The sequence below is a fragment of the Chlorocebus sabaeus genome, chromosome 10, assembly GCF_047675955.1.
Source record: "Chlorocebus sabaeus isolate Y175 chromosome 10, mChlSab1.0.hap1, whole genome shotgun sequence".
Classification (NCBI taxonomy): domain Eukaryota; kingdom Metazoa; phylum Chordata; class Mammalia; order Primates; family Cercopithecidae; genus Chlorocebus; species Chlorocebus sabaeus.
Genome location: NC_132913.1, coordinates 3,641,231 through 3,668,197, shown reverse-complemented (window position 1 = coordinate 3,668,197; position 26,967 = coordinate 3,641,231). Strand labels below are relative to the sequence as shown.

General features: G+C 41.5%; 1 protein-coding gene across 3 annotated transcripts in view; it reads right to left on the bottom strand.

Annotated features, from left to right (window-relative positions):
- WDR33 (WD repeat domain 33) overlaps window positions 1–26,967 on the bottom strand; it is a 107,449-nt gene that overhangs the window by 5,437 nt on the left and 75,045 nt on the right. Inside the window, exons 8-18 of one of the 3 annotated variants that reach the window (XM_007964594.3) lie at window positions 16,079–16,205; window positions 14,507–14,661; window positions 14,334–14,412; window positions 13,778–13,888; window positions 12,701–12,795; window positions 12,409–12,495; window positions 12,041–12,180; window positions 11,291–11,443; window positions 8,692–9,780; window positions 6,596–6,704; window positions 2,808–3,246 (exon numbers count right to left, since the gene is read on the bottom strand). In XM_007964594.3, coding sequence (XP_007962785.2) covers window positions 2,808–3,246; window positions 6,596–6,704; window positions 8,692–9,780; window positions 11,291–11,443; window positions 12,041–12,180; window positions 12,409–12,495; window positions 12,701–12,795; window positions 13,778–13,888; window positions 14,334–14,412; window positions 14,507–14,661; window positions 16,079–16,205 — 2,584 coding nt within the window. The remainder of the gene's footprint in view (window positions 1–2,807; window positions 3,247–6,595; window positions 6,705–8,691; window positions 9,781–11,290; window positions 11,444–12,040; window positions 12,181–12,408; window positions 12,496–12,700; window positions 12,796–13,777; window positions 13,889–14,333; window positions 14,413–14,506; window positions 14,662–16,078; window positions 16,206–26,967) is intronic. The other 2 variants (XM_037988126.2, XM_007964596.3) reach the window with 2 other exon arrangements.

The window sequence follows — 26,967 nt, the reverse complement described above, 5'->3', positions numbered from 1 at the left end:
CCTCTGCATGAGCTGCGTGGCCTCCTCCCAGGCCGAGCCTCTGCTCTTCCTCTGGTTTCCATTCCATTGTCTTTTACCCTAATCTTCTACTTGGAAGATTTTCAAACTTACAGTAAAGCTGAAAGAACAGTACAATGAACATCCCAGATCCTCCACCCAGATCAATCCCTTCTTAATATTTTGCCACACGTGCTTTATCTTCTCCGTCCAGCTACTCACAAACATGTTTTCTAAACCATTTGAAAATCAGTTGCCGACAGGAGCTTCACCCCTAAATGCTTCAGTACGTTTCTTCTAAGAACAAGGACTTTCTCCTATATAACCACAATACCTTTACACTCTTATACACCAGCCTAGGCTGTGGGTCTGCACTGACAGATGAAAGACAATACAAATCAAGACAGGGTGTCCAGGCACGGTGGCTCATGCCTGCAATCCCAGCACTTGGGGAGGCCGAGGCAGGCAGATCATTTGAGGCCAAGAGTTCGAGACCAGCCTAGCCAACATGGCCAAACACCATCTTTACTAAAAATACAAAACAGCTGGGTGTGGTAGCGCGTGCCTGTGATCCCAGCTATTCGGGAGGCTGAAGCACAAGAATCGCTTGAACTCAAGAGGCGGAGGCTGCAGTAAGCAGAGATTATGCCACTGCACTCCAGCCTGAGTGACAAAGCAAGACTCCCTCTCAAAAAAAAAGAAAAAAAGACAAGGTAAAATGTAACATTTTGCACAAGATGCAGAGATTCAATAAGCCAGTGAACATTATATAGATGTAAAGCTCTTCTAGTCATAAAAAGTCATGTCAAAGGTAATGCTTGCATATCATTAAGAGAGGGTCTTTAAAACACTGGGAGCCCTTACATCTTTATTTTTAACCTCCCTATCTCCCCTTCCCAAAACAATTGCTTCCTTAGCCCCCACTATGTCATGCTTCCGGGCCTGTCATCAGCCATGCTTTTCTCACCACCCCTGAGGGTGGGCTGGCCAACCGTAACTCAACCACCACATATATATATATATGTCTCGCCCTGTCACCCAGGCTGGAGTGCAGTGGTGCAATCTCAGCTCACTGCTACCTCTGCCTTCTGGGTTCAGGCGATTCTCCTGCCTCAGCCTCCCAAGTAGCTGGGATTTACAGGCACGCGCCACCATGCCTGGCTAATTTTTTGTATCTTTAGTAAAGACAGGGTGTCACCATGTTGGCCAGGCTGGTCTCAAACTCCTGACCTCATGATACGCCCACCTTGGCCGGCCTCCCAAAGTGCTGGAATTACAAGCATGAGCCACTGTGCCCAGCATTAACTACCTATTCACACGAAGAGTAAGAAATGGAATGAAAGGGCCTGGCACGGTGGCTCACGCCTGTAATCCCAGCACTCTGGGGGCTGAAGAACATGGATCACTTGAGGTCAGGAGTTCAAGACCAGCCTGGCCAACACGGTGAAACCCCATCCTACTAAAAATACAAAAATTAGCCAGGCGAGGTGGCGGGCGCCTGTATATCAGCTCCTCAGGAGGCTGAGGCAGGAGAATCACTTGAACCCGGAAGGTGGAGGCTGCAGTGAGCTGAGATCATGCCACTGCACTTCCAGCCTGGTGACAGAGCAAGACTCCATCTCAAGAAAAAAAAAAAAAGAAATGGGATGAAAGGACATGGATAGCTAAGGAGCAGTCAGAGACTACAGTAAAAGCTGGAGTGCTGAACAGCATGGGCCTGAAGCCCATCTCCGACATCTACCACCTGCCAGACCTCGGAAAGTCAAGACACTGCTCTTATTCTGTCTGAATCAGCATAAGATGCTGACAGTCGCACCCATCTCACAAATTCTTTAAATAAAATGAGGTCATTAATTTCCTAAATTAAAACAGATTCCTCGAATTAAATGAGGTAACAACATCTGACACAAAATAAACAATTATCATCATCTTTAATTATTCTGAGTCTCACTTGAGATTTTACTATTTCCTGGGTGTTTTGTTTTGTTTTTCTTTTAAGAGACAGGGTCTTGCTCTGTAGCCCAGGCTGGAGTGCAGTGGCATGATCACGACTCACTGCAGCCTCAACCTCCTGAGCTCAAGCAATCCTCTGGCCTCAGCTTCCTGAGTAGCTAGGACTACAGGCATGCACCACCACACCCAGCTAATTTTTAATTTTTTTTTTGTAGAGACGGAGTTACACTATGTTGTTCAGGCTATTCTTGAATTCCTGGCCTCAAGTGATCTTCCTGCCTCAGCCACCCAAAGTGCTGGGATTACAGGCATAAGCCACACTGGTCCTGGGCTAATTCCTGTTTCTTTCTCCACATTTCTTCTGTTCCTTAAACTCCCCAAGCAGGCTGAGATGAGTGTTCAAGCCTGATCTAAGTTTAACAGGAAGATTGTTTTTCAGTTTAAGTTTGTTAAGATTACTGGGCAATTACACAAAACTTGCATCTATTTCACAACCCCTTTATTTCCAATCTAGGTAGCTGCCTCATATTTCATCACTCTAATCAAGAAGAACCTGGAAATTTTAAGTCAGATCCCAGCAAGTCTTGTAGTATACTGATCCTCCCATCTCTTTAAAAGGACCAAAAAATAAAAAAATAAGCAAAACGAAAAAGACTTCTAGACAGCAAAGATGAAAACAAGACTAAGGTTAGAAAAGCACACTTTTTTTAAAAGTCCAAATGCAAACTCTAGAGAGTGTAGGGCTAGTAATTGACGTAATTCTCTTTCCTCAAGAAAAAGAAGGAAGAGACCTTTGTGGAGAGAGCGGGTAAAAGCTCCACTGAAGATGGAATGGGCCCACAAAGTGTCTGTCCCACCTTTCTTCTCTGCGCCCTCGAAAACGTGGGTCCTCGGGATCCCGGGGGAAACGTTCGTCTCCGGGTCTGCGGCCTTCCCATGCCCCCGGAGGGCCTCGGGCTGCACCCCGGCCATCCCCCTCGCTGAATTCCCTGTGATCAGGGGGAAACGGAGGCCCAGGGCCCCCTCGCCTCCACTTCTCTTCTTGCGGTAAAGGTCCTCCTCGCCCCTCAAATTCACGTAACCGGTGGCCAAAGCGCTTGTCAGGGTGGAAGTCATCTGGTCTGCTGAAGTCATCGGGGAAGTCTGGGTGAGGGCCACGCCTATCAGGGGGACCCCTGCAGTCCTGGCCACCCCGGAAAGGCCCCCTCTCGGGCCCGTGCTCAGGCCCGCCGCTCTGCTCATGCCGCCTCTCTGACATCGGGCCCATGTGATGATTTGGAGGGCCGCGGGAGTCACCTAAAGGAAACAAAGCTGACTTTTACCATGTCTTCCAGGAAACCTGCCAACATAGGTCTGATCTGTAGCATCTCCACATTTCAGAATACATTCTTCATTGAGAATGGTTTCCCTCCTTGGCTCTCAGCTTAGTTAGGAGACAAATGTCCCTGATGCATTGTATAATAGAACAGGAGCTTTGGGGTGCAGATTTCAACTTCATCACCCACTAGCTAGCACAAATTACTCATCTCAAATGAGATCAGCAGTGCCTCTCCATCTCTTAGTTTACACTGGAAAAATGAGAGAGCCTCCTCGGCTTCAGAAGGAGCTTCCTTTGTCTGCCCCTATTCTTTCAGGCATTTCATTAGGGCCACCTGCTCCACATCCAAGGCGGACACAACAGAGGAAATTAATGCTGCAGGCCAGGAAGCGCACCAAGAATTCACCTCTGCACCCATCAACAGGGCGCCACTGCCACCCATGCCATCCCTCCTCTAACCCCAGAAATTCACCTCTGCACCCATTAACAGGGCGCCACTGCCACCCATGCCATCCCTCCTCTAACCCCAGAAATTCACCTCTGCACCCATTAACAGGGCGCCACTGCCACCCATGCTATCCCTCCTCTAACCCCAGAAATTCACCTCTGCACCCATCAACAGGGCGCCACTGCCACCCATGCCATCCCTCCTCTAACCCCAGAAATTCACCTCTGCACCCATTAACAGGGCGCCACTGCCACCCATGCTATCCCTCCTCTAACCCCAGCTTGTTGCACTTGATTCCTCTGTAAGGTACGTGCAATCACCCGCCTCTCAAATACCTCCTGATGACCAAACAGCCCTGCTGGGCTTCAGTGTCGGGGTTTTCTGCACCTCTCTATGAATGTTGTTCCTCATCTACAATATTCTCACCATTTTTTGAAGACAGTATTTGGAATCCCACTAAAGTTTTCTAAAATATTTGAAAATATGTACCACAGTGAAAGTACTGAATAAAGATGGAAAGATGCCAGTTAAATGTGTGATGGCTAACTCAGTTCACCTCCTAACTTGGAAGGGACTGTTTTCCCAGCTACTGAACTACTGCAGCTTTTGTAAATGTTTACCTATTTTTGATCAACATACAGTTTAAATCAAGCACTTTTTAAAAATAGGTAGTAAAAGGATACTCTTGATTCTAAAAACAAAAACTGTGTTTTTAAAGTGAAATTCCTCCAATAGCCCAGTTTATGCCTTTTACTGCTTTTCCCTGGCAATAAAGACAAACCCTTCCTGTCCCCCAGCCAGCCGTAATTCTCACCTCCCCACCAACAGCATCCCTCCTCTTTCTTTTCTTTCTTTCTTCTTTTTTTTTTTTTTGTGAAACAGAGGCTTACTCTGTCAGCCAGGCTGGAGTGAAGTGGCGTGATCTCAGTTCACTGCAACCTCCACCTTACGGATTCAAGTGATTCTCCTGCTTCAGCCTCCAGAGTAGCTGGGATTACAGGTGCTACACCTGGCTAATTTTTGTATTTTTAGTAGAGACAGGGTTTCACCATGTTGGCCAGGCTAGTCTTGAATCCTGACCTCAAGTGATACATCCAGTCAGCCTCCCAACGTGCTGGGATTACAGGCATGCGTCACTGCACCCGGCCCCTCCCTTTTCATTTTCGTTCATTTCTATTGGCTATTTCAATTCTTCCTTACCATGCAATATATATAAAACGCTTGGAAATCTCAGGATAAAAATGTGCCATTAAAGGAGTCTCTCTTTTCCAGCTCTTTTCCGTCTGTCTCATTTACCCGTCCTCTCCTCTCTACTCAGCAGTTTGCAAAGATCCTAGCTCCATTTCCTTCTGGTGACAGGCTCCTTCACTTCTCAGTGTGTTCCTGCAGCTAATGGCTTCTTCACTGACATGATGTTGTTTGAACTTAGTGTAATCTCGAAAACAGCAGGTCTTTGGAGTAAGGAAGCTAAACATATTCCGTTTGGACTTACCTATGAATATTAATCCTCCCATTACCTCTATCTGTTTAAAAGTACCCTGCTCTTCAAGGAAAGAAACCCACCACTACAAATTAGAAGGGATGTGGCCACCAGTGATGGGGCGGCGGCGGCGGTTATTCCAGTAGGGGATGGCAGGGCCACTTTCTCGGCTCTCCCTTCTCCCTTTGGTCCCTGGGAGGAGAAAGGAGGAAGAGAAAGAAAGGGGGCGGGGGATAAAGAGAACAGGGAAAGAGCAAGGATGAGAGGGAAGGAGGTGGAGACAGACACAGGGCAGGGAGAGGAAGAGAGGCAGCTCTCAGTTTGCTGATGGCGATAACCTGGGGGGTAAAAGACTCTCCTTTTGTTTCTCTAGTTCCCTGTGGGCCACCTTCCTTCCATAGAGCCTCTACTACCGATTCCACACAACGGGAAAGCAGTAAACACTCTAGTTCCCTTATCTCTTTCTTACCTCTAATATCACACATCAATTCAAGATTAGCATAAATTCACAAAGTCCCAGGGCTGTAATGCTGACAAGGAGTTTTCTTAATTGGATAAAATGGGGGCAAGAATCTTAACATGTACTACACAGTGCTGTGGGCTTAGCCAATTAAAACTGAGAGAGTAAAGTTCTGTGAAGGGCAACCTCTGCGGTCCTCCTGATTCTCCGAGTTGTGGTTTCTCCCTGCTATGAAGTGTGTGTCGAACATAACAGTGTTTCCTCACTCCCCTCCATCCACACTCTGAGTCACCCCCTCCAACTCTCCCCAACAGCGTGCTGCCTACCACGCTCCTGCTCCAACTCCGGAAAGATTAACTCTAAACTTCCAAACAGCCCCACATCTCAATACTAATCATTCTCAACTCTTTCCTTTTCATATCAACAACCTGAGGAACCACATATGGGTAGAGTGCTTTCTTCTTTTCAAATGGTGCACAACTACATAACCAGCTAAAGAATTCAATATATGACAGGATTTGGGAGGACACGGTGTGATAATAAAAACACTGTCAAAAAATTTAAGCAGAAACAATTCATCTCTTCAGGATGGTAGAAACATAAATATTTGCACACAGTGAGCACAGGAACCACCTGCATTGGCAACAGATGGGCAAGGCCAGCCCTGCCACACAGGCACGACTGCCGGAGCCTGTTTGGGTGCCTTCACTGTCAGCTTCTGGGGTGAGGGGCTTACTTCCTCCGGCCAGCGTTGCTGCCTACTAAACAGATCTAAGAAAACAACCAAAGACAAAGTTCCTACCTGAATGACCATGCCCTTATTTTGCCCAGAGGTTCAAATGACCAGTCTATCAATGACTGACCAACAAAACTATTTACTGTAAAATGTGCACAAAGGTGGTAGAATATAATCTTTTATTCAGCTGAGCAGATACTTACCTTTGTTGGGGCCAGGTCCTTGTCCGGGGTTCAGAGGAGGAATGCGACCTTGTGCGCCCTGCTGCCCTAGGCCTGGTATCAGGGGTGGGGGGCCTGTGCTCTGTCCTTCCTGAAAATATGTTTTTAAAGTGAGGGTATGAAATCACAGGCTGTGCTACATAAATAGCGATTGTATCATAATATGACAACATAAAAACACCCAGGAAATATTTAGCTAGTGAGATGACAGCAACATTGTCCTTAAATCAGGAGAAAGGAGATACTTCTCTTACCATAATAATTTTTTAAAAACACCTGTATTTTAAACCTGTTGACAACTTTTATTTAAAATTAGATCTTTACTTGTAATGCCAAAAAAGAACATTAATGGAATGTCAGAAATCCTAACACAGTAACACTAAATTAAACCAATTAAAACAACTGGTTTAAGTAACTGGTCTGGTTAAAGTGAAGCAAGTTAGATTTCAGCATATAAGGAATAAGAGCACAAATGTTCATCAGGCAACTTCTGAGATCTGAAATGCACTACAAAGTATCAGATCTTCAGACTCATTCTACCAGTATTTCTATAGGTCAATTAAAATTTCTGATTCATGCTTTCCATGTATAAAATCTTTTACTACATGGTACAATAAAAAATCTCATTGAATTGTCCCAGAAACTCAGGCCTGTCCTTGTGACTCTGACATGTTTCACTTATAACACAGTAGCTAAACTTCACATTTTTTTAATCCTCCAAAATGAAAACTGTTAATTTACTACCAGAAAGTTAGGAAAACAGCTGATAATAAATATTATACACACATACAACTGAGCAGTAAATTAATAATATATATAATACTTAAAGATTTAGGGCAATTTAGAATGGCAATCCTGTATTTAATTCACCCTAACTTCTGAGAAGTGCTGAATAAAAATCTGGAAATAACTCAGATGCCATCAGATTCCCCATTGCTACAACACTTTTAGGTTCTGGAAGATCTACTTTAGAATAGTAGATAATTTGTTTTAGCTAGTTAGTTGAGTTCAGGGAACCCAATGGTCATCTTTACATTAGGGATTCCTGGTGGTATTTGAAAAACCAAAACAGATTGTGCTTTCTACATCCGTAGCATCCCCTTTCTCCAAGTGTCTCAGGGAGTCAACATTCGCTTACTCACTCACTTTTGGTCCACACTGGACCAAAAGTGAGTTTTCAGGGACACAACTCAGTTATTCATACCCAAATAATGCCTCCAGACTAAGAACTTGAGAAAAGCATAAAATGCACATAGCTGAGCAGTATTACATCTATTTATACTCACACAATTCTTTTTGTAATTGACTCCCCCAAGCAACCTGAACTTTCCTCATAGTATCTCTCAAGCACATGCTCAGCGAATGAGCAATAAAAATTGGCTAACAAAAACAGAGTCCTCAAAAAAGGAGAATTTCTACAGAAATGCTCCTTCCTGCAAATACTGTTATATGTGAGTTGAAAACAACTTGAGCAGAGTTTCATCCAAAGGGTCACCATTTCCAGAATGCTCAGCTCAATTTTGGAATCACAGGTCTCTTTTATTTCTATTCACTGTAATAAACAGAGTGAGGTACAGAGTCTATAGTATACTCATGAGTTAAATATCCCATCCTATCTCTTCAAAGCAGAGTTGGTGACTCAGTGGCTGGCAGGCCCATGGAACACCAGGCTGCAATGTAAAGGGCCCAGAAAAGGAGACATGACAGCCTCAGAGCTGACCACCATGTAAAACATGCTTCCTCCTCAGGGTCACAGCTCTCCTGGAGCCCTGGGACAATTATCAACTGTACTCAAATGAGAGTTGACCTTTTCTGGAAGAAACCCTATTACCAAAAACAAGAAAAAAGGTGAGAAGTAAAAATGAATACTGAGATGTACTTAATGGGAGTATAACCTAACTCATCATTCTTATGATTTCCTTCTTCAGCCAGGATGCTAGTATCTTAAGCTACTGCCACTACTTGAAAAGTATTTATATCCAGCTGTGACCCTTTTCCACACTACTCAGCAGTATCGCTTCTGTGCAGAGTGTATTTGCCCAGTGTGGTAATGCCTGTAAGTTGGAAACGAATAATACCTGGTTGAAGGGGGCCCGAGGTCCATCACCTAGCAGAGGCGTTTTCTGTTGCTGGAATGGTATAGGCCCTTGAGATGGATGTGGCCCTCTTGCTGGGTTCTGCTGTCCCTGAGGTCCGGGGGGTCCTTGCATGCCACCCTGGGGTGGAGGTCCTAAAGAGCCCTGGGGTGGCCCCTGCTGACTTTGTGAGCCTGGAGGCCCTCGCAGTTCCTGGGGAGGTCCCAGCATTGATCCTTGGGGTGGAGGCCCCTGCATGCCTCGGAGCTCCTGAGGACCTCTCATTTCCTGAGGGCCGTGTCCCAGCAGTCCACTTGGAGGGTGAGGTCCTCTCATCTCTTGAGGCGGGTGGCCCATCATCATCCCCTGGGGAGCAGGACCCTGGTTCTCCCGGGGGCCTGGAGGCCCCTGCATTCCTCTTGGATTCAGTCCCATCAGAGGTCCCTGAGACACAGGACCTTGGATCCCTTGAGACCCTGGCCCGCCTTGGATCCCATGAGGATGAGGAGGTCCTTGCATTCCTCTGGGACCAGGTGGTCCCTGCATACCTTGAGTACCCGGAGGCCCCTGTGGGCCCAAGTGACCCTGAGGGCCAGGCGGACCTTGGGGGCCTATGTGACCCTGTGGGCCAGGTGGACCCTGAGGACCCATATGACCTTGAGGACCAGAACTACCTTGTGGTCCAGGTGGCCCTTGAGGTCCCAAAGGGCCGTGAGGTCCAGGATGCCTCTGCATTCCTTGGGGCCCATGCATGTCCTGAGGCCGTGGCAACCCCTGGGGTGGGCCCTGGGGTCCCTGTGGTCCCATGAATCCTTGTGGCCCCCCACCTCCCTGATGCAGTGGAGGACCTTGTGGTCCCATTTGTCCCTGGGGTCCAGGAGGCCTAAACTGTCCCTGTGGACCTGGAGGCCCCATTTGAGCCATGTTCATTGGCATCTGCTGAGATGGATGGGGCTGTTGAAAACCTTGAGGAATCTGAGACATTGGACCTTGTCCTGGAAAAGGCTGGGGTCCAAGGAGAGGGGTGCCAGATGAGGGAGGAGGCTGAATTTGCTCAACTTGTTTCTGTGCAAGTCTTTCAATTTTAAGTTGCTGGAAAGAAAGAAAGAAAAAAGCATGTTGAATAAATAGGCCAGAACCCTTGAAAATGACAATATTGCTGTCATGTATTCCATTAGGGGACTCTCAAAATATACATAAAAACTGCTCAAACTCTTCATTCTCCAGTGGTAATTAGGGTCCATGCAACACTCAAGCACTGTAAGGAGTTTTAGGTTCTTTCTCATTCTTTTTAAGTCCTGGGACACAGCAGTAAGGATTTTTTTTTTTCCTTATTTTTTTTTTCTGTCCCCCAAGCTGGAGTGTAGTGGTGCGATCATGGTTCACTACAGCCTCACCGTCCTGGACTCAAGCGATCCTCCCACCTCAGCCTCCGGAGTAGCTGGGACTACGGGCACATGGCACCGCACCCAGCTAATTATTATTATTATTATTATTATTATTTGTAGAGATGGGGTCTTGCTGTATTGCCCAGGCTGATCTCAAACTCCTGGGTTCAACTGATCCTCCTGCCTCACCTCCCAAAGTGCTGGAATTACAGGCGTGAGCCACTGTGCCTGGCCTAGTCAGGATTATTTATGTCCATCTTGATCAGGGAAAGCCCAATAATTCACCACTTTCATCATTCTTGGTAGCTAACACAGGTAGGAAAAATAAGAACAAGCTACCTGCTATATGAGCTGACAAAAAAGAAAAATTCTTTCATAAATAGGTGAATTCAAATTAAAACTATGTTGGCTTTATCTTTTCAATTTAAAATGTATATTTAACTTAGATCTACTCACTGCCCTACTAATTCCGTTTTTGTTGTTGTTATTGTTGTTTCTGAGGCAGAGTCTCACTTTGTGGCACAGGCTGGAGTGCAGTGGTGAGATCTCAGCTCACTGCAACCTTTGCCTCTGGAGTTCAAGCAATTCTCCTGCCTCAGCCTCCCATGTCACTGGGACTACAGGCATGCAACCACCATGCCCGGCTAATTTTTGTATTTTCAGTAGAGGTAGGGTTTCACCAGGTTGACCAGGCTGGTCTCGAACTCCTGATCTCAGGTGATCTGCCTGCCTCAACCTCCTCAAGTGCTGGGATTACAGGTGTAAGCCACCATGCCTGACCCTAATTGGGTTTTAAAAGTCCAAGATATGACTCAAGGAAGTCACTTTAAAAAAAAAAAAAAAGTTACTTGGACGTGGTGGTGCGTGTATGTAGTCTCTGCCACTCAAGAGGCTTAATGTGGGAGGATCACTTGAGCCTGAGAGGCAGAGGTTGTAGCGAGCCATGATTGCACCACTGCATTCCGCCTGGGTGACAGGGCATGACTGTCTCTAAAATAAAATAAATAAAACAAAATACATAAATAACACATTTTTTAAAATTTTATGAAACAGGATTCTTTTGGAAACTAGTCTTCTAGCATAGCAAGAGGAAATGGCAGTGTTTGTCAGACCATCGGAGAGTCCCTTCCCTTTTCCTTAAGAGCATATCAATAAAAATGCCACCACTACCCTCTTAGCTCATCTTCAATTCCCCCCTAAAGAGCTTCACACACCTCCAGAAGTTGTGGGTTAGTATACTGTAATGTAGCCATTTCTTGCTCAATTTCTGCTTGTGTTTTTTTCTTCTCTTCTAATTTAATGTCTTCTTTTCTGTCATTCAGCACCTCATTTGGAGCAGGAATTGGAACTTTATTTTGCATCCAAGCCTTGGGAAAGAAGAGAATACTAAAATATACCCTAAGTATGAAAATCACAATGATAAAATGAGAAAACCACTCTACAATGTCATCTGCTCAATCTAATCTCCGAACCATCTTTCTTTTTACCTTTTCTCCATGACTCAAGTACATGACTCATGCTAATTCTTACTGACCTATTACTAGGTAGAAATTACTATGGTGATAAAAGCTGCAAGATACTGAATGTTATTAAGAATGCAAAGCTTGCCAGCCTCTTCACAGGGTCCATGCCCTTTGTGTTGAGGGGACAATTAAAGCAGAAGATAGATAAACAATGGAGAAGAGAATCAGCATACTCCCATACTCCTCTGCTCCGTGGCTCTTTCTTCTATTTCCTCTCATAGCATGGATGATAATAAGCAGGTGAGGACAGAACAGAGAAAACTGATAACAAACTCAATACAACTGCAAAGCAGTAGATGAGAACCATGCCAAAGAGTGCGTGAATATGGGAAAAATGCTCCAGTATAGAAACACCTTCAACAGTGAGATAATCCAAGAGAAACGTCAAACTAACCAACCAAAACCTCTCTGCGTGGATGAGGTGGAATCACTTTTACTTACCTGCTGAAACTGAGCAGGAATGGGTTTGGCATAAGGAACTTTCTTCTGAGGTACTTTTTTCTGATCCTTTTGCATCACTTCCTCCATCCCCCAGTCTAAACCTGGAATTGTCATTTCAATTTCATTTGATTCATCTTTCCCTGTAACCATAAAGAAAAGTGGTTTGCCTCTTAAATAAAAGAAATTGGCCACTTGATCAATGAACACATTATTGGAAGAACAGATTTTAAGTATTATGCCGTTTATATAATTTTTATCAACATTTTTCAACATAAATCATTTTGGTATTTCAATATATTTATCAGGAAGATAAACAGGTCAAGACAAAAATTTATAAAAATAAAATGTATCTGTGTAACTTCTCTTACCCATCTGTTCTTGTTCCATAGCTAATTTTAGTTGTTCTGGTATTCCCATTCCTGGAATTACTGCCAGGCTATTAGGTTCAAGGTCATCTATAAATAGTAATACACCATTGTCAATAGAGAATTTATAAAAGTAGCGACTGATAAAATTAATGCTTTATAAAAATGAACGTCACTGATTTATAAATAAATCTACTATAAAATTAAAATTCATTTTGTGTAATCTTCCCAACATCTAACACTTCTATAACAGAATACCAGATTTCAAAGAAGGACAGATGTGCAAGAGTCTCACCATATTCTACTCCATCTTCAGACATTCCAGGTAAAAGGTTTAGATTATATCGATCTCGCATTTTATCACCTGGTCGGTTTCGAGTCCAGAATTTGCTGTAAAAATAATTAGAGGAGAAGAGAAGCATGGTTTCAGTATTTTTCTGGGCATTTAACAGTACTAGGCAGACCCTTGGTAAACACAACAAGTTTTTACAATTTGTTTCTTCTACAAATTTAAAATGTGAGGTCATACACTTTGGCTCACATCTGTAATCCCAGCACTTTGGGAGGTTGTGGCAGGAGGATTAAGTCCAGGAGTCCAAGACTAGCCTGGGCAATATAGCGAAACCCTGTCTCTACAAAATAAAAATCAAAAAGTTAGCTGGGTATGGTGGCACACACCTGTAGTCTCAGCTACTCAGGAGGCTAAAGTGGGAAGATGGCTTGAGCCCAGGAGTTTGGGGCTGCAATGAGCTGTGTGATCTCACCACAGCACTCCAGTCTGCGTGACAGAATAAGACTTTGTCTCTTAAAATAATAATACAAATAAGAGTAAAATGTGGGGCCGGGCAAGGTGGCTCACGCCTGTAATCCCAGCACCTTGGGAGGCTGAGGCAGGAGATTTGCTTAAGCCCAGGAGTTTGACATCAGCCTGGGCAACACGGTGAAACCCCATCTCTACAAAAAATGCAAAAATTAGCCAGGTGTGGTGGCATGCACCTTAGTCCCAGCTACTCAGGAGGCTGAGGTAGGAGGATCACCTGAGCCCAGGGAGGTTGAGGCTACAGTGAGCTGAGACCGCACCATTGCATGCCAGCCTGGGCAGAGACCCTGTCTCAAAAAAAAAAAAAAAAAAAAAAAAAAGGAAAACTTTTGTTTTAAGTTAGAAGGCAAAACAAAATTTGAATAGCCAAAACCATATTCAATACCCAATCTCTTTATTGCAATATAAGTGTCTGTAAACCATTACAAAAATGTTCCCAAGAATAAGTTGGAATATAAATTAATATATCAATCAACCAATAAAAATAAACCCATACAGTATTTATTTCCTGTTGCTCCATATAAAGCTTTGCTATTTCAATATAAAGCTTACCTAGTATGGTCATTTGAGCCTGAGCAGAGAATATGCCCAAGAGGATGCCAGGCCAGACTCCAGATCATCCCTTCGTGGGCCATCTCCATCCCACCCACTTCCTTCTCTACCCTGCAACAGCACCAAAGAGAGAAGACTTTTTCACAAAAGTTACCCAGCTCCTCCCTCCCCCTCGAAAAAGACATTTTCTGTTACCCTTAAAACGAAGCTACCAAAGCCTGGACTTGGACTCTGGTGAATTCCACATGTCTCAGGGGTACTGGCTTGTCATTGCCAAAGGACATTTACCCTTTCATCCAAAGAGCACTTCACAGGGGAAAAGGCCGCAAGCATTTAGAAACTAGGAAATCTATTTTATTCCTCCTTAATGACTTCCATATCCACAAACAGAGGTACATTTTCTATTCCAGGCTGGATTTAGAATTGCAAACTGCAAGCTGTCTCTGATATAGGATATATGAGCACTCAAAAAAGTTACAAAACTATCATGTCTGCACACATTCAGGTGCTCTCTTCACAAAATACACGACTTTTTCACATACTAAATCTTACATACCCAACATGCCAGAATAACAAAGAGCCGTCAGAGCCTCCACTGGCAAACAGTCCTTCATGAACAGGATGCCAGGCCACAGCTGCAGAACACAGACAGGGGAAAAGACACGGCGGTCAGGATCTGAGAATGCCACAGATGCCCTTGTCAAAGAGAAGCGTCTCACAGCCACTGACCTGTGGCTTCTTTCTTATGACCTCGGAAGACTTGAAGCTCTTCTTTTAGGTTTCTGATATCAAAAAGTTTACAGAGATGATCACGTGATGCTGTGAGTAGCCAATTGCCATTAAGGTTTAATTTCACTTCCATTACTGTGTTTTTATGGGCATGACTAGAAACAAAGTATCAAAAAAAAAAAAAAAAGTCAGAATTCAAAACAAGTATAAATATAATGACCATTTTTGATGAAAAGCAAATGGATCAAGATGGCAAGAGGCTCGGCCTAGAAGCAATAAAGCCTGTAACATTAAAGGATCACAGTTTTAAACACACTTAAAAGAAACAGGTCAAGGACAGAAATAATAGGTACTGCCCAGACATAGACAGCTCTCATCAACCAGTTAAAACAGCAGCAGAGGCTGGGTGTGGTGGCTCACGCCTGTAATCCCAACACTGGGAGGCCGAGGCAGGTGGATCACCTGAGGTCAATTCAAGACCAGCCTGGCCAACATGGTGAAACCCAGCCTCTACTAAAAATACAAAAATTTGCCAGGCGTGATGGCGCATGCCTGTAGTCCTAGCTACTCAGGAGGCTGAGGCAGGAGAATCGCTTGAACCCAGGAGGTAGAGGTTGCAGTGAGCCAAGACTGCGCCAATGCACTCTAGTCTGGGTGACAGAGTGAGGCTCTGTCTCAAAATAATAATAATAATAATAATAATAATAATATAGCAGCAGAGCTTCCACTGAACAGTAAAATTTATCCATGAAGCAAGGGAAGCACATGAACACAGAAATTAATATTCAATAAAGCTCATTTCAAAAATTCCATAAAGTTTCTCTAATTAAGACAAAGCATAAAAATGGACTGGAAAGTTTGAAACTTAATTTGAACTAAAGACAATGCAACAACCCTTGGCCTGCACAATGGACATATCCAAGGGAAAATTCACAAGGCATTCCAGGTTGGCATGGCCATTGGGGTTGTACAACAAAGCAGCCTTGCTCCAACCAATTCACTTTGAATATGATCCTCTTCCCAGTGGGAAAGACCAGGAAATGAATGCTTGGTCAAAAAAACGTTAATATATGCATGTAGTTGTGAATGTTCACAAATAACTGAAACAGAAAGCTAGATTACATAGCTTACATAAGTAAGCACATCAGACAAAAAATGAGAACTCGTTCAAAACCAGAGGAAAACCCTCTCGAAATAGATGATGTGAGATGGAGAAGGCTGGGCCGTGTCTAGTAAGGGGCACACACATCAACTCCTCACAGTGCCACAAGGTATTCTGACGACAGATAATAGGCTAGAATAGTAACCACCTCCCTCCTCATCCTCCTCCCCACCCCCATATAACAACCAAATTAAACTTAGGTCTACATGGCAGAACAGAAACAAGCCTTACTTCATTAAGAGTTCAGAGATGAATCATACTTAATTAATAAGAAGTCTATAGATCCAAGCCCATCTGTTGCCTAAATGACTTTTCCAGAAATACATAAGAGAAAACAAAGCTAAAAGTTAAAGGATACACTGCTTTGCTCCCCTTTGTTCAGAGGCCAAAGTGGGGTTCCTATCACTTACAGTGTTGCAAGACTCTGCCCAGTCTTGGGATCCCAGAACTTGATTGGCTGTTGACTATCTTTACTTCCTGAAACAACTAACCCTTTGGTTGGATGCCAGTCTACACATTTCACATCAGCACCATGCCCTGTCGGAAACAAGTTAGGATTAAAACCTAATTAGTTATTGGCATGTAAAGCAATTTAAACCAAAGTAGAGAAACCTAGTAAATGTTTTGCTCTCAGTGCTCAGTCAACTTAAAACTTTTTTTGCGAAGACTCTTTGGCCTCTGTGTCTGGAAATTTTTCAGATACAGTAAGTATCCTCTCCTCCTATGTCAAGACATACAGGAGCCAGTCCTCTTCTCCTGGAGCCAAGTGCATCTTCCCACCTACTTGCTGGGAGGTCAGTCGAGGCTTTTGGAGGCTGACCTCTCAAGACCCCATTATGTAAAGCTTTTGAAGCATCTCATGTTGTTCCCAATTACCCTGATTCCAGGGCACAATCCCTGTCACTCACTTCAGTTGTCCCACTTGGTGATAGTTCTTACAGACGAACTTGATTCAACCTGAATTTAGGACCTTCGGACCACCATTTAGTAATTTAGGACACCACTTTCTAGATGGAATGACAGGAAAAGCCAGCTTTCAGCTCCTGTTTACTGAAATGCAGGAGAAATACACTCTTTGCTTGATTCACACATGTTGTGACAGTTAGATGAGGTAATAATAACAGCTATCCTACTGCAGGCTTGCTATATTTTAGGCAGTGTAATGAGCACATGTAAGCATCACCTTTTTAAATCTTCACAAAATCCTGAGGAAAGTATTAGCATTATCTCCATTTTACAAGTGAAGAAACAGAAGGGCTGGAGGGGTTAAATAACACATCCTAGATCCCAAAGGCAGTCAGCAGGAACAGGAGCGAGTCTCTGAGCCTGGTCCGTGGGATTCCAGGGATGGTTACTTCAGTAACCACCGTGCTAGAGCATAAGCTCACTTCACAAGTGTAATAGATTAACTTACTAAAAGTCACAAACGTGAAAGTCAGTTTGCAAATTTGAAAAAGATGGGTATGATTTCTGACGAACTGGATGCTGTACAAAGCCCCAAGAATATTTTACATAACGAATGAACTAAGAAGCAGGTGAGGAGTGAGGAAGAACATTCAGAGCTTCCTTCTCTGCCCTGGATCCAATCCAGCTTCTGTGAAGTTCTGAAGTGGAAACAAGGAAGGGTACGGAAGAATAGAGACAAAGGGAAGTGAAGTGGGAAGGAAGAAATGGGTTAGAGGCACCGAAAGGGATTTGTACCCGTTCATAAGGGGAGACATTTGGGTCTCAAATGGACACAGGTTTATCCCAACACAATACCCCATACTGGCAAGCATGTAGGGAGGTAACAACAATCTGGAGAACAGTTTGGCTGTGTGTAACAAAAGCATGAGAAAGTGCGTCTCCTACAACCCAATAATCTCATGTCTTCGATTTTTATCATGAGGAAATAATGGATGTGCAAAAGGATTTGTCTTCAAGGACATTTACTGATTCAATTTATTTTTAATAGAACACAAATATATTACAAAATAAATTGCAGTGTGGCATATGTACTTAAAGGAATGTGATGCACCTATTATAAACAACCCTATAGATGATTTAATGGCATGATTAAAATGTTCGAAATTTATTAATAAAGAAAATACACCAGCGTATACCATCATTGTAAAAGGCCAACAGTCAATAACATGAGTGACTGTGTGAGCTTATCTAAATAAAAGAAAAAAGCCAAGGAGTCTAGACACCAAATTGTTATCAGAAATAATATTAAGCTGGAAGGTGGTATTGATTCTCTCTCCCCATGTTTATTCTATGTTTTTATATTTTCTACAATGAACGTATTTTGTAACTGGGATCTGAGGATGGGAAAGGAGAAGAGAGGTTTTGCTGTTGTCTTTTAAAAAGAAAAATAACTGAAGATGGAATAATTGAAATATAAATACACTTCAGTCTCCCTTGCCCCTTGTTTGCCTTAAGAAATGTTAATTAACGATTTGCCCCTGAAAAGGTATGACCAGGCAATTTTAAAACTCTATGGGCTATTGTCACCCAAAAATAAATATTCTGTATAGCTATGTACGCATTAATCAATCAAATTTGGGATTATAGGAAATGCCTGGGCAGTTTCAAATTACAATGCACTATACGAAAAGTTCATATTCTTAACAGCCATCTCTATCTATCCTCATCTTCTCTGGGACACGTTTATTACATAAAGAACGTATGTCTGTTTAGTTTTAAGATATATTTAAAGAAGCATACGTAAAAACAAAAAACTATGAACCCAAAAAGGAACCACAAAATAAATTTCAGCTGCTTTGTTTTCTAATGTTCTCTAAAATTTATTAAAATTTAAGCAAGTGAGGAATCTCAGGAATTTACCCATGTTCATACACATCACAAATATAAATCAAACTGGTCCTGATTCTTGGACATAATTTTATTCATTGCTCTTCTTAATAAAACAAACAATACTAGCAAGCTCATATACTTAAGTGTAGTGTTATTCTAAGCGAAGTCTGTGTAGTGACTCATTTTACATCTGAAGACTGTAAAGCGCAGACAGATTAAAGGACTTGCTTGGGACCACACTGATGATATGGGGCAGAGCAGAGATCTGGATGCAGGGAGGCCCCAGAGCCTCTGCTCTTAAGGACTATGTGATACTGCTTTCTTAGATACGAAAAGGTTCATGTAAGAATTACAAGAGCAGAAAAAACAAAACTGTGTCACTTCCTATTTGCTTCTCTATACATACTCAGTGCAGAATGGTACCTAGCAGACAGTGAATTGGAACAGGGGGAGACTATTTTTTTTTTTTTTTTTTTTGAGACGGAGTCTCGCTCTGTCGCCCAGGCTGGAGTGCAGTGGCCGGATCTCGGCTCACTGCAAGCTCCGCCTCCCGGGTTCAAGCGATTCTCCTGCCTCAGCCTCCCGAGTAGCTGGGACTACAGACGCCCGCCACCTCGCCCGGCTAGTTTTTTGTATTTTGAGTAGAAACAGGGTTTCACCGTGTTAGCCAGGACGGTCTCCATCTCCTGGCTTCGTGATCGGCCCACCTTGGCCTCCCAAAGTGTTGGGATTACAGATGTGAGCCACCGCGCCCAGCCGACTATTCATTTTTCAGCCTTTACATCATTTTACTTTTGAACCACGTTCATGTATATCTAATTTTTCAAAATTAAATACAAATAAATGAAAGCTACTTAAGAAAATACATGAAAAAAGTATGTGTAGCATGCTAACATTTATAACTTAAAAACAGAGGGATACACACCCACACCCCTTTGCTCAAAAATGCATACCATGTGTGTCTGAAAGAATACAAAAGAATCTGGTAACATCAACTGGCTCCAAGAACTAGGTAGACTGGGACACAAGGGAAAGGAGATTTTTCACTACACACTGTTTTGTAATTTTTCAACTCTGAAACACATTAATGACCTATTGAGAAAATTCAACTGAAAAAAATTTACTGAACATACTACATAACAGTGGATTACCTCTGGAAAGTGGGTGGGAAATCTTTATAAGCAGCATATATCATTAAAAGAATGTTTTAATGTAAAAGAGAAAAATAAATAGATTGCATATCAATTTTCTTCTATTCCAGCTTAATCTATTTATTTTTCTCTTTTACATTAAAACATTCTTCAGGAAGAAGTGACTGAATTTTCAGTGAAGTGAAAAAAAAATTTCAAATGATAAAATTTTACCCTCACATGTCAATGTTGATATATTTAGATCCAGAGGAATAAAGACCAGTAGAAATTCATCCTAATAATTTAAGTGGATTTAAAAAAAATCTTTGATATGTAAAAGATGGCACTTGAAGTCTTATTAATAATAGCAAAAAAATGAAAACAAAGTTTAGAAGTGGAATTATTAAACAAACTTTGCCACAGCCAAAAACTATTGAAATGAAGATTTTTGAGACAAAAAACGTTCATGAAATAATGTGAACTAAAAAGCAAGCAAAACAACACACATACAAACTATACATATAAATACACATTTTTATAATCATCCTAACATATGTATATACATTTTGTACATTTTATACTTGTACATTTTGGTATAGTTACCAAAATGCAGATACGGATAGTTAGAAAATGAAAATCACATTGAGAATAATGGAAACAAAGATGAACTTCTATCCACATTTCCTCTAGTATAATATTGTAGTTTTAAGAATAAACAACATGGATTATATTTCGTGTGTGAACTCTGATTTTTTGTTGTTTGTTTAGATATGTTTTTAATATGAAGAAAAAAAAAAACACCACTGAATGCATGTTACTTTGCTAGGTAATATTTTCCCATCAAATTAACAAAAATTGATCAGGCACAGTGGCGCATGCCTGTAATCCCAGCACTTTGGGAGGCCGAAGCAGGTGGATTGCTTGAGTCCAGGAGTTTGAGACCAGCCTGGGAAACATAGTGAAACCCCATTTTTACAAAAAATACAAAAATTAGCTGAGCATGGTGGTGCATGCCTGTAGTCCCAGTTGCTCAGAAGGCAAAGGTGGAGGGTCGCCTGAGCCCAGGGAGGCAGAGGTTGTAGTGAGCCAAGATCACGCCACTGCACTCCAGCCTGGGCAACAGAGCAAGACCCTGCCTCAAAAAAAAAAAAATGAAAAGCAAAAATTAAAGTTGGTGGCACTCAATGTTAACAAGAGAGAGAGGAATAGGCACTCTCATCTGTAATTGGTTGGGAAGTAAATTAGGACAACTTTTGGGTGAGGCCATATGGCCATATCTATCACAATCTTAAAGGCATATAACCATTGATTCTATCAATCCACTACTAGGAATTTACCCTGTCACTGCAAAAGCACACCAAGATTTATGTACAAAGATATTTACTGCACCTTGTTTGAATAGACAAAACTGGAAATAACCTAAACATGAATCAATGAGAAGTTATTTAAGAAAATTAAGGTGAAGATATATAATTGAATACAATCCAGCTCATAAAACTGAGGCAGAAATAAGGACCTTTTTGGGGGTTTTGGAAATGTTCTATATCTAGATTATAATGTATTTATTTGTCAAATTTTATAGGATTGTAGACCTAGAAAGCGTAAATGTTACCTTATTTAAATTATACCTCAGGGCCAGGCATGGTGGCTCACACCTACAATCCCAGTACTTTGGGAGGCTGAGGCTGGAGAATTCCTTGAGCCCAGGAGGTAGAGACCAGCCTGGGCAACATAGTGAGACCCTGTCTCTACAAGAAAAACTTAAAAATTAGCCAAATATGGTGGTGCATACCCATGCTCCCAGCTTCTCAGGAGGCTGATGTGGGAGGACTGCTTGAGGTCAAGGCTGCAGTGAGTTGTGATTTTGCCATCACATTCCAGCCTGGGTGATGGAGATCTTGTCTCAAAAATAAAACAAAATACATATAAACAACATACCACACACACACACACACACACACACACCCAATAAGCCTTTTAAAAAATCTAAGTGGAAAAGCAAGGTTTAATATGGTTCTATTTGTATAAAATAATACTTAAGCTAGTAACAGTTTTTTAGGGAGAAGAAATGGTATGGGAACAAGAGTGGCATTTACTCTTCTATACTCTTTAACTTTTTTTTTTTTTGAGACAAGGTCACACTCTATGGCTGGGGCTAGAGTGGAATGGGAAGTTGAGCACAGGAGGCGGAGGCTGCAGTGAGCTGACTGCAGCCTCCATCTCCTGGGCTCAAACGATCCTCTTACCTCAGCCTCCCCAGTAGTTGGGACTACAGGCATGCACTATCACATCCAGTTAATTTTTTTATTTTTTGTAGAGATGGAGTCTCCCTGTGTTGCACAGGCTGGTCAAACACTTCTTAACATGTGCTTTTATTACTTTATTTAATGGCAACTACTTTTGGTGTTCCTCTATTCAAAACTCAAGTGAATAACTGATACCAATTAGTGTTTTCATTTGCCAATAGAACAAACCAGTGCCTGTGGTCCCAGGAAGATGAGGCTCAGACACTCAGAAGGGATGCAGCTTTTCACTGATAGCTCTCAGACATGGTATGCGTGCATTAAGTTTCAGGATATTGTGGGTTTTGTGAAGAGGCAAAGCGCACATAAAAACTTAATCTTATCTAAATCATTATTTCATAGAAAAATGATTAAGTACCAAACACATGGTTTATTCATTTCAAACATTAAGCCTAAAGAATGCCTCTACATTAAATTGGATCATTTCATTTCTGAGGTACAGAATTTCAGGATACCATTATTCTAGGCTCTCTGTGATTCCCCAAATGTGAAAATTCCAAGAATGTAGTGTTTGTAATACTGAAAGAATACAGACTTAATGGAAAATTCACCCAGGTAACAAGAGTTTTTGTAGCCTAGTGACTAGACGTTATAGTACTAAAAACATCTCCCTAAAAGCTAAAGATTTTAGTACTGAAAATTTCTTGCTGATGAAAGACCAAGCATTTTTTCAAGTCATTAAACTTCTCAGAATCAAGTCCCTAACAACAACAAAAAACGGAAGACAAAATTCTGAACAGCACCAAATCTGCTCCAGACACTACAAAGCCCACTACAGACACACAGTGTGGCTCTGCAGGGGACTGACAGGAGTCTATAGGTAGACTGTGGTGGACAAGCAGAATCCTCAGTAGGATGGCAGAGCTTAAAGCAGCCAGTGATAAAGGGCACATGAAAGATTCAGCAGTAAGACTTGGAGGTACAATTGCAAAATTCTAAAATTAAGACATTCCAGTTGTCGAGCGCTATGTGAAGAAAAAGACTATTATAAATCTGTGTGGAATTCCCTCTGAACACAAATACTGAAGAATTAAAACTGCACTGTCCCATATGGCACCTATTAGCCACATGTGGCTGTTTAAATTTGTTTTAGAGTTACAATTTTAGTTTCTCAGTCATGTTAGTGACATTTCAAGTGCCCGATAGTCACGTGTGACTGGTGGCTAGAATATCAGAAAGGAGAGACATAGAATACTTCCATCACACACACACACACACACCCCCACACACACACACCCCTACTGGACAATCACTGGCCTTAAAGAAAGTATCCCTTTAAATTTCCACAATCTTATTTTTATTTATCTCAGTTGTACAATGAACAGCAACAACAAAAAATGATCTTTCAATGATACCAGAGCTTGAGAAGACCTGCAAAACCATCCAGCCCTCTAACTCTGCAGATGAGAACACGGAAGCCTGAAAGGGTTAAGGCAGTGGGGCAGGGGCCCGGACTTTCTTCCTCCTCATCCAATCCTGTCTTCACCTCACTAAATATAACATCCAGATGAAGTGGATAGTCCCTTTTGTTCCAATTACAAATCAACTTTCACTTTCTCAACTGTAACTGAAGAGCTTTTATATGACAACTTCTGCACTCCTTTCCACCTCTCAGAACTATACAATAAAACAATTTAGCGATAAATACGTAATTCTTTTGACTAATAAGTAAATACGTTGATTCTGAAGACCAGAGTCTTGTTCAGAATGAAGGAAGGTGACAACCATAACCTAACTCCACCAAAAGCTATTTCAAATTAATCATACTGAGTTATTTTTAGATATTAAGCATTGAGAACAGTGAGTTTGCATCATTTCTTAGTTAGCTATCCAGCTAAACATTCCCTCAGGGTCCCAGCTAAATGACCAGGGACAGAATTAGCATCTCCCGGAGACAGGTGACGCTGCTTTATAGATTAACCTGTGTCTAATATGCCAGAAATGTTCGACTTACTACTTTGTAATAATTATTTGCAGAAAGCGACCATTAATAGCATTAAAATGTACAGCAAACAGAAAGTAAACGATTTCACTTATTCTACTCATTCTTTCACATAATCATTTATGTACTCTTCCACTTCCACTCATTAATTCAAAATAAATGTGCATGATGCCAACATTTATTGGGTTCCTATTATTGGTGCTCAACCTCTCAAATATGTGGTCACCAAACAAAATGAGGCCTGAACATTGGGGAGTATTTGCAGGGTTACACAGTGCTAGAATAAAATTTTTTAAGAAAGTTAATACTTAGAATAAAAGTCTTCTGGGTCAAGATAGAAATGAACCTTAAAAAACACGAGTGCACTTTTAAAGACCTTTCTCCACAAAATAAAAACAGAAAACTCTGTTTAAAATATGCTATGTAACCATGCTCGAAATGGCAAGGTGCAGAATGCAAACAAGATAATTTTCCTAATGAAAAAATGCTTAATGTGTTAAAAAGGAGATTCCAGAAATAAAATGCAGAGACTCCTTTTAATAACCCTTAAAATTCTAAGAATAACATGATAAATGGATTAGGCATTAGATATCTGGTGAACATCAGATATTTGGTGCACAGACATTTAGACTTGCTTTGTAGATGGTGAAGCCTTCTTGTTCATTATTCCCTATCCCAGAACCGTAAAGTGTAGTGCAGTGAAGGCTAGAACCAGTAAGGGCAGAAGGTCTGCTTTTTGACGATTCCCTTAAAGGAGGAGGTTCCCTGGCTTCTGTGAAACTGGATGTAAACTTTGTGCCCTGTGGTTTTTTCTCAGGCCCTCACCCCTCCTCCACCTGATCACCCCTCCTCCACCTCATCAGATCCTAAGGAACCTGTTACCCCAAACAGCTAAATAACCCTGTCTTGAGACAGTCCATAGGATCCCAAAGCTCGGTGAACAGTCTGAAAATCAATACATAATAAGTTTTATTTGAAGGTCAGAAATGGTGTCCATGTTCCCATTTTATTTTTCCTGGATCAGGCCATTTTATGAACAAATCTTAAGAAAATTTCTTTTACACAAAACTTACAAAAAGCACCAAGGTTTTCTAATACAGGAAGAAAAAAGGCAAACAAAGAATTCAAGTACCATCTTGTACAATATTAACAGAACTGTTACTCAAGAAAATGTGTTAAACATTAACAGCAAACTCAGGCTACTTCTAGCCACAAGAACATAAAATGTAACATCAGTTTAAGACAAAGGGTATATGAGTACCCATGGTCCACAGCCAGACACTCCAGTTGGACAGAGGATTTCTTAAAAAATTAAGAAGCATAAGTAATCTGTGCTCTGGTCAAGGAATATGCAATTTATTAGCATTTTACCTTCCTTTAATGCAAAATGATTTCACCACAACCCAACAGTCAACATCAACTTGAAGTGATTACTATTAGCCATCTTTGTTGTCCAATCTAGAAAGTTACATCAGTGAAAAACTATAGGATTAAATGGAAAGTTAATTCTGGAAAGGGGGTCTGCCTAGGCAGGGCAGTGTTTTCACAATGTATGTTCCAAGAAACAACAGTGCAGAGAATCATGGGTGAAGGGGTTCGGCAGTCAAGTAAGTTGAGCAGGGCTGAGTTTTAAAATGGGTAAGTTCCTTTCCCAGTCTGAGAGCCTTCAGTCCTTTCAATATGTACATTATTACAAATCTGTGGGAGAGTTTGGTCACGAGTCTTCTTTTCTCAGAGTACTTCCAAGTCCGCCAGAAGGCTGATTTTGGAAATGCGAAACACTAGCTTACTACATTTGTCTGGCAATGATGAACCTAAATTCAGCAGAGTGGACACCTCTGTGGGAGGAAGAGGAGACTGGGGAAGGGCATGTAAAGGGGCCTTTAACCTTTAATCTGTAATGCGTATTTCTTTATTGAAAATTCAGAAACGAGTGTGGCAAAATGTAAGGATTTGATCAGAACTGAGTGGTAGCAAAGAAGTGTTTTTCAAGTTATAAGAAGTTTTGAAATGTATAGTGTCAAGAGCAATCAATACACAAACATAAAAAACAGCAAGCTCAAATGGATAAAAAGACAGATGCACCATAAATCTGGCAGTCTCTATTTAAGTCACACATTTACTTTGCATATGCAGGTAAAATCTTTCTATTGATTTGTACCAACTTGTATTTACATGGACGACCAACAAAGGCTGACGTAAAAGAAACTCTCAAGTAGGTTAGAAATTGAAATTAGGCATACAACTCCTAAGATTAGTGCCATGTAACTAAATTCTTAAGTACTTCTGGCATCAAAGTGAGCAAATTCTTATGACTATATGGTAAAATATCTAATTTTTGAGTCAAATAAAAAACCTATACAGGTATAAGTTTTGCTGAAACTTACATATCAGGCTGCTGTTAAACTCTTTTACAATAACGTGGGGAAGGGTATAAATAGGAAAGCGCACAATTTCCATTTGAGTCAAGTTTAAAGGCTGTATTTAGAAAAATCCTGAGAATTATGAAATAGAGAAAAACAGGTAATTGATAACAATTTGAAAAGGTACAATATTTTTCCAAAACACTGCCTGAGGGTGTATAAAATGTGTGTCAATCTTCTATATTCTTCAGTTATAATAACCATAAAGCAGCAATTTTGCAGTGTGTTTTGTGCTAACCAGCAAATTCTCCTTTGTGGACATTTTTTAAAATTTACATTTTTTAAAGGCTACTTTGCAGAGTATTCATCAAAGATGTTTAAAGGAATGTAGTAACCAAATATTTTTCAACCTCATTTCTGTTGTATTTGTTCAATTCTTTGATGTTAACACCAATATCATAGAGAACATCAGCCATTTGTCTGAGACAGGAGATACCAGTGTCCCACACATGCAGAAAGCAGCAGCAAAGTCCACTGTAAGAAAGTGTACTCTGGGGTGTGTGTGTGTACATATGTGTGTGTGTGTTTGTTCGGGCACATGTAATTCAACAGTCACAGGTTCTCTAGTAAACATTTCTGCAGATATTCATAATTCAGTAACAATATATACAGTCAAGAAAAGCAGCATATAGTCATCACTTGAAAAACCAGAAAAGTGCAAAAAGAAAAAGAAAAGACATTCAAAAGATTGATGAGAGTCTGGCA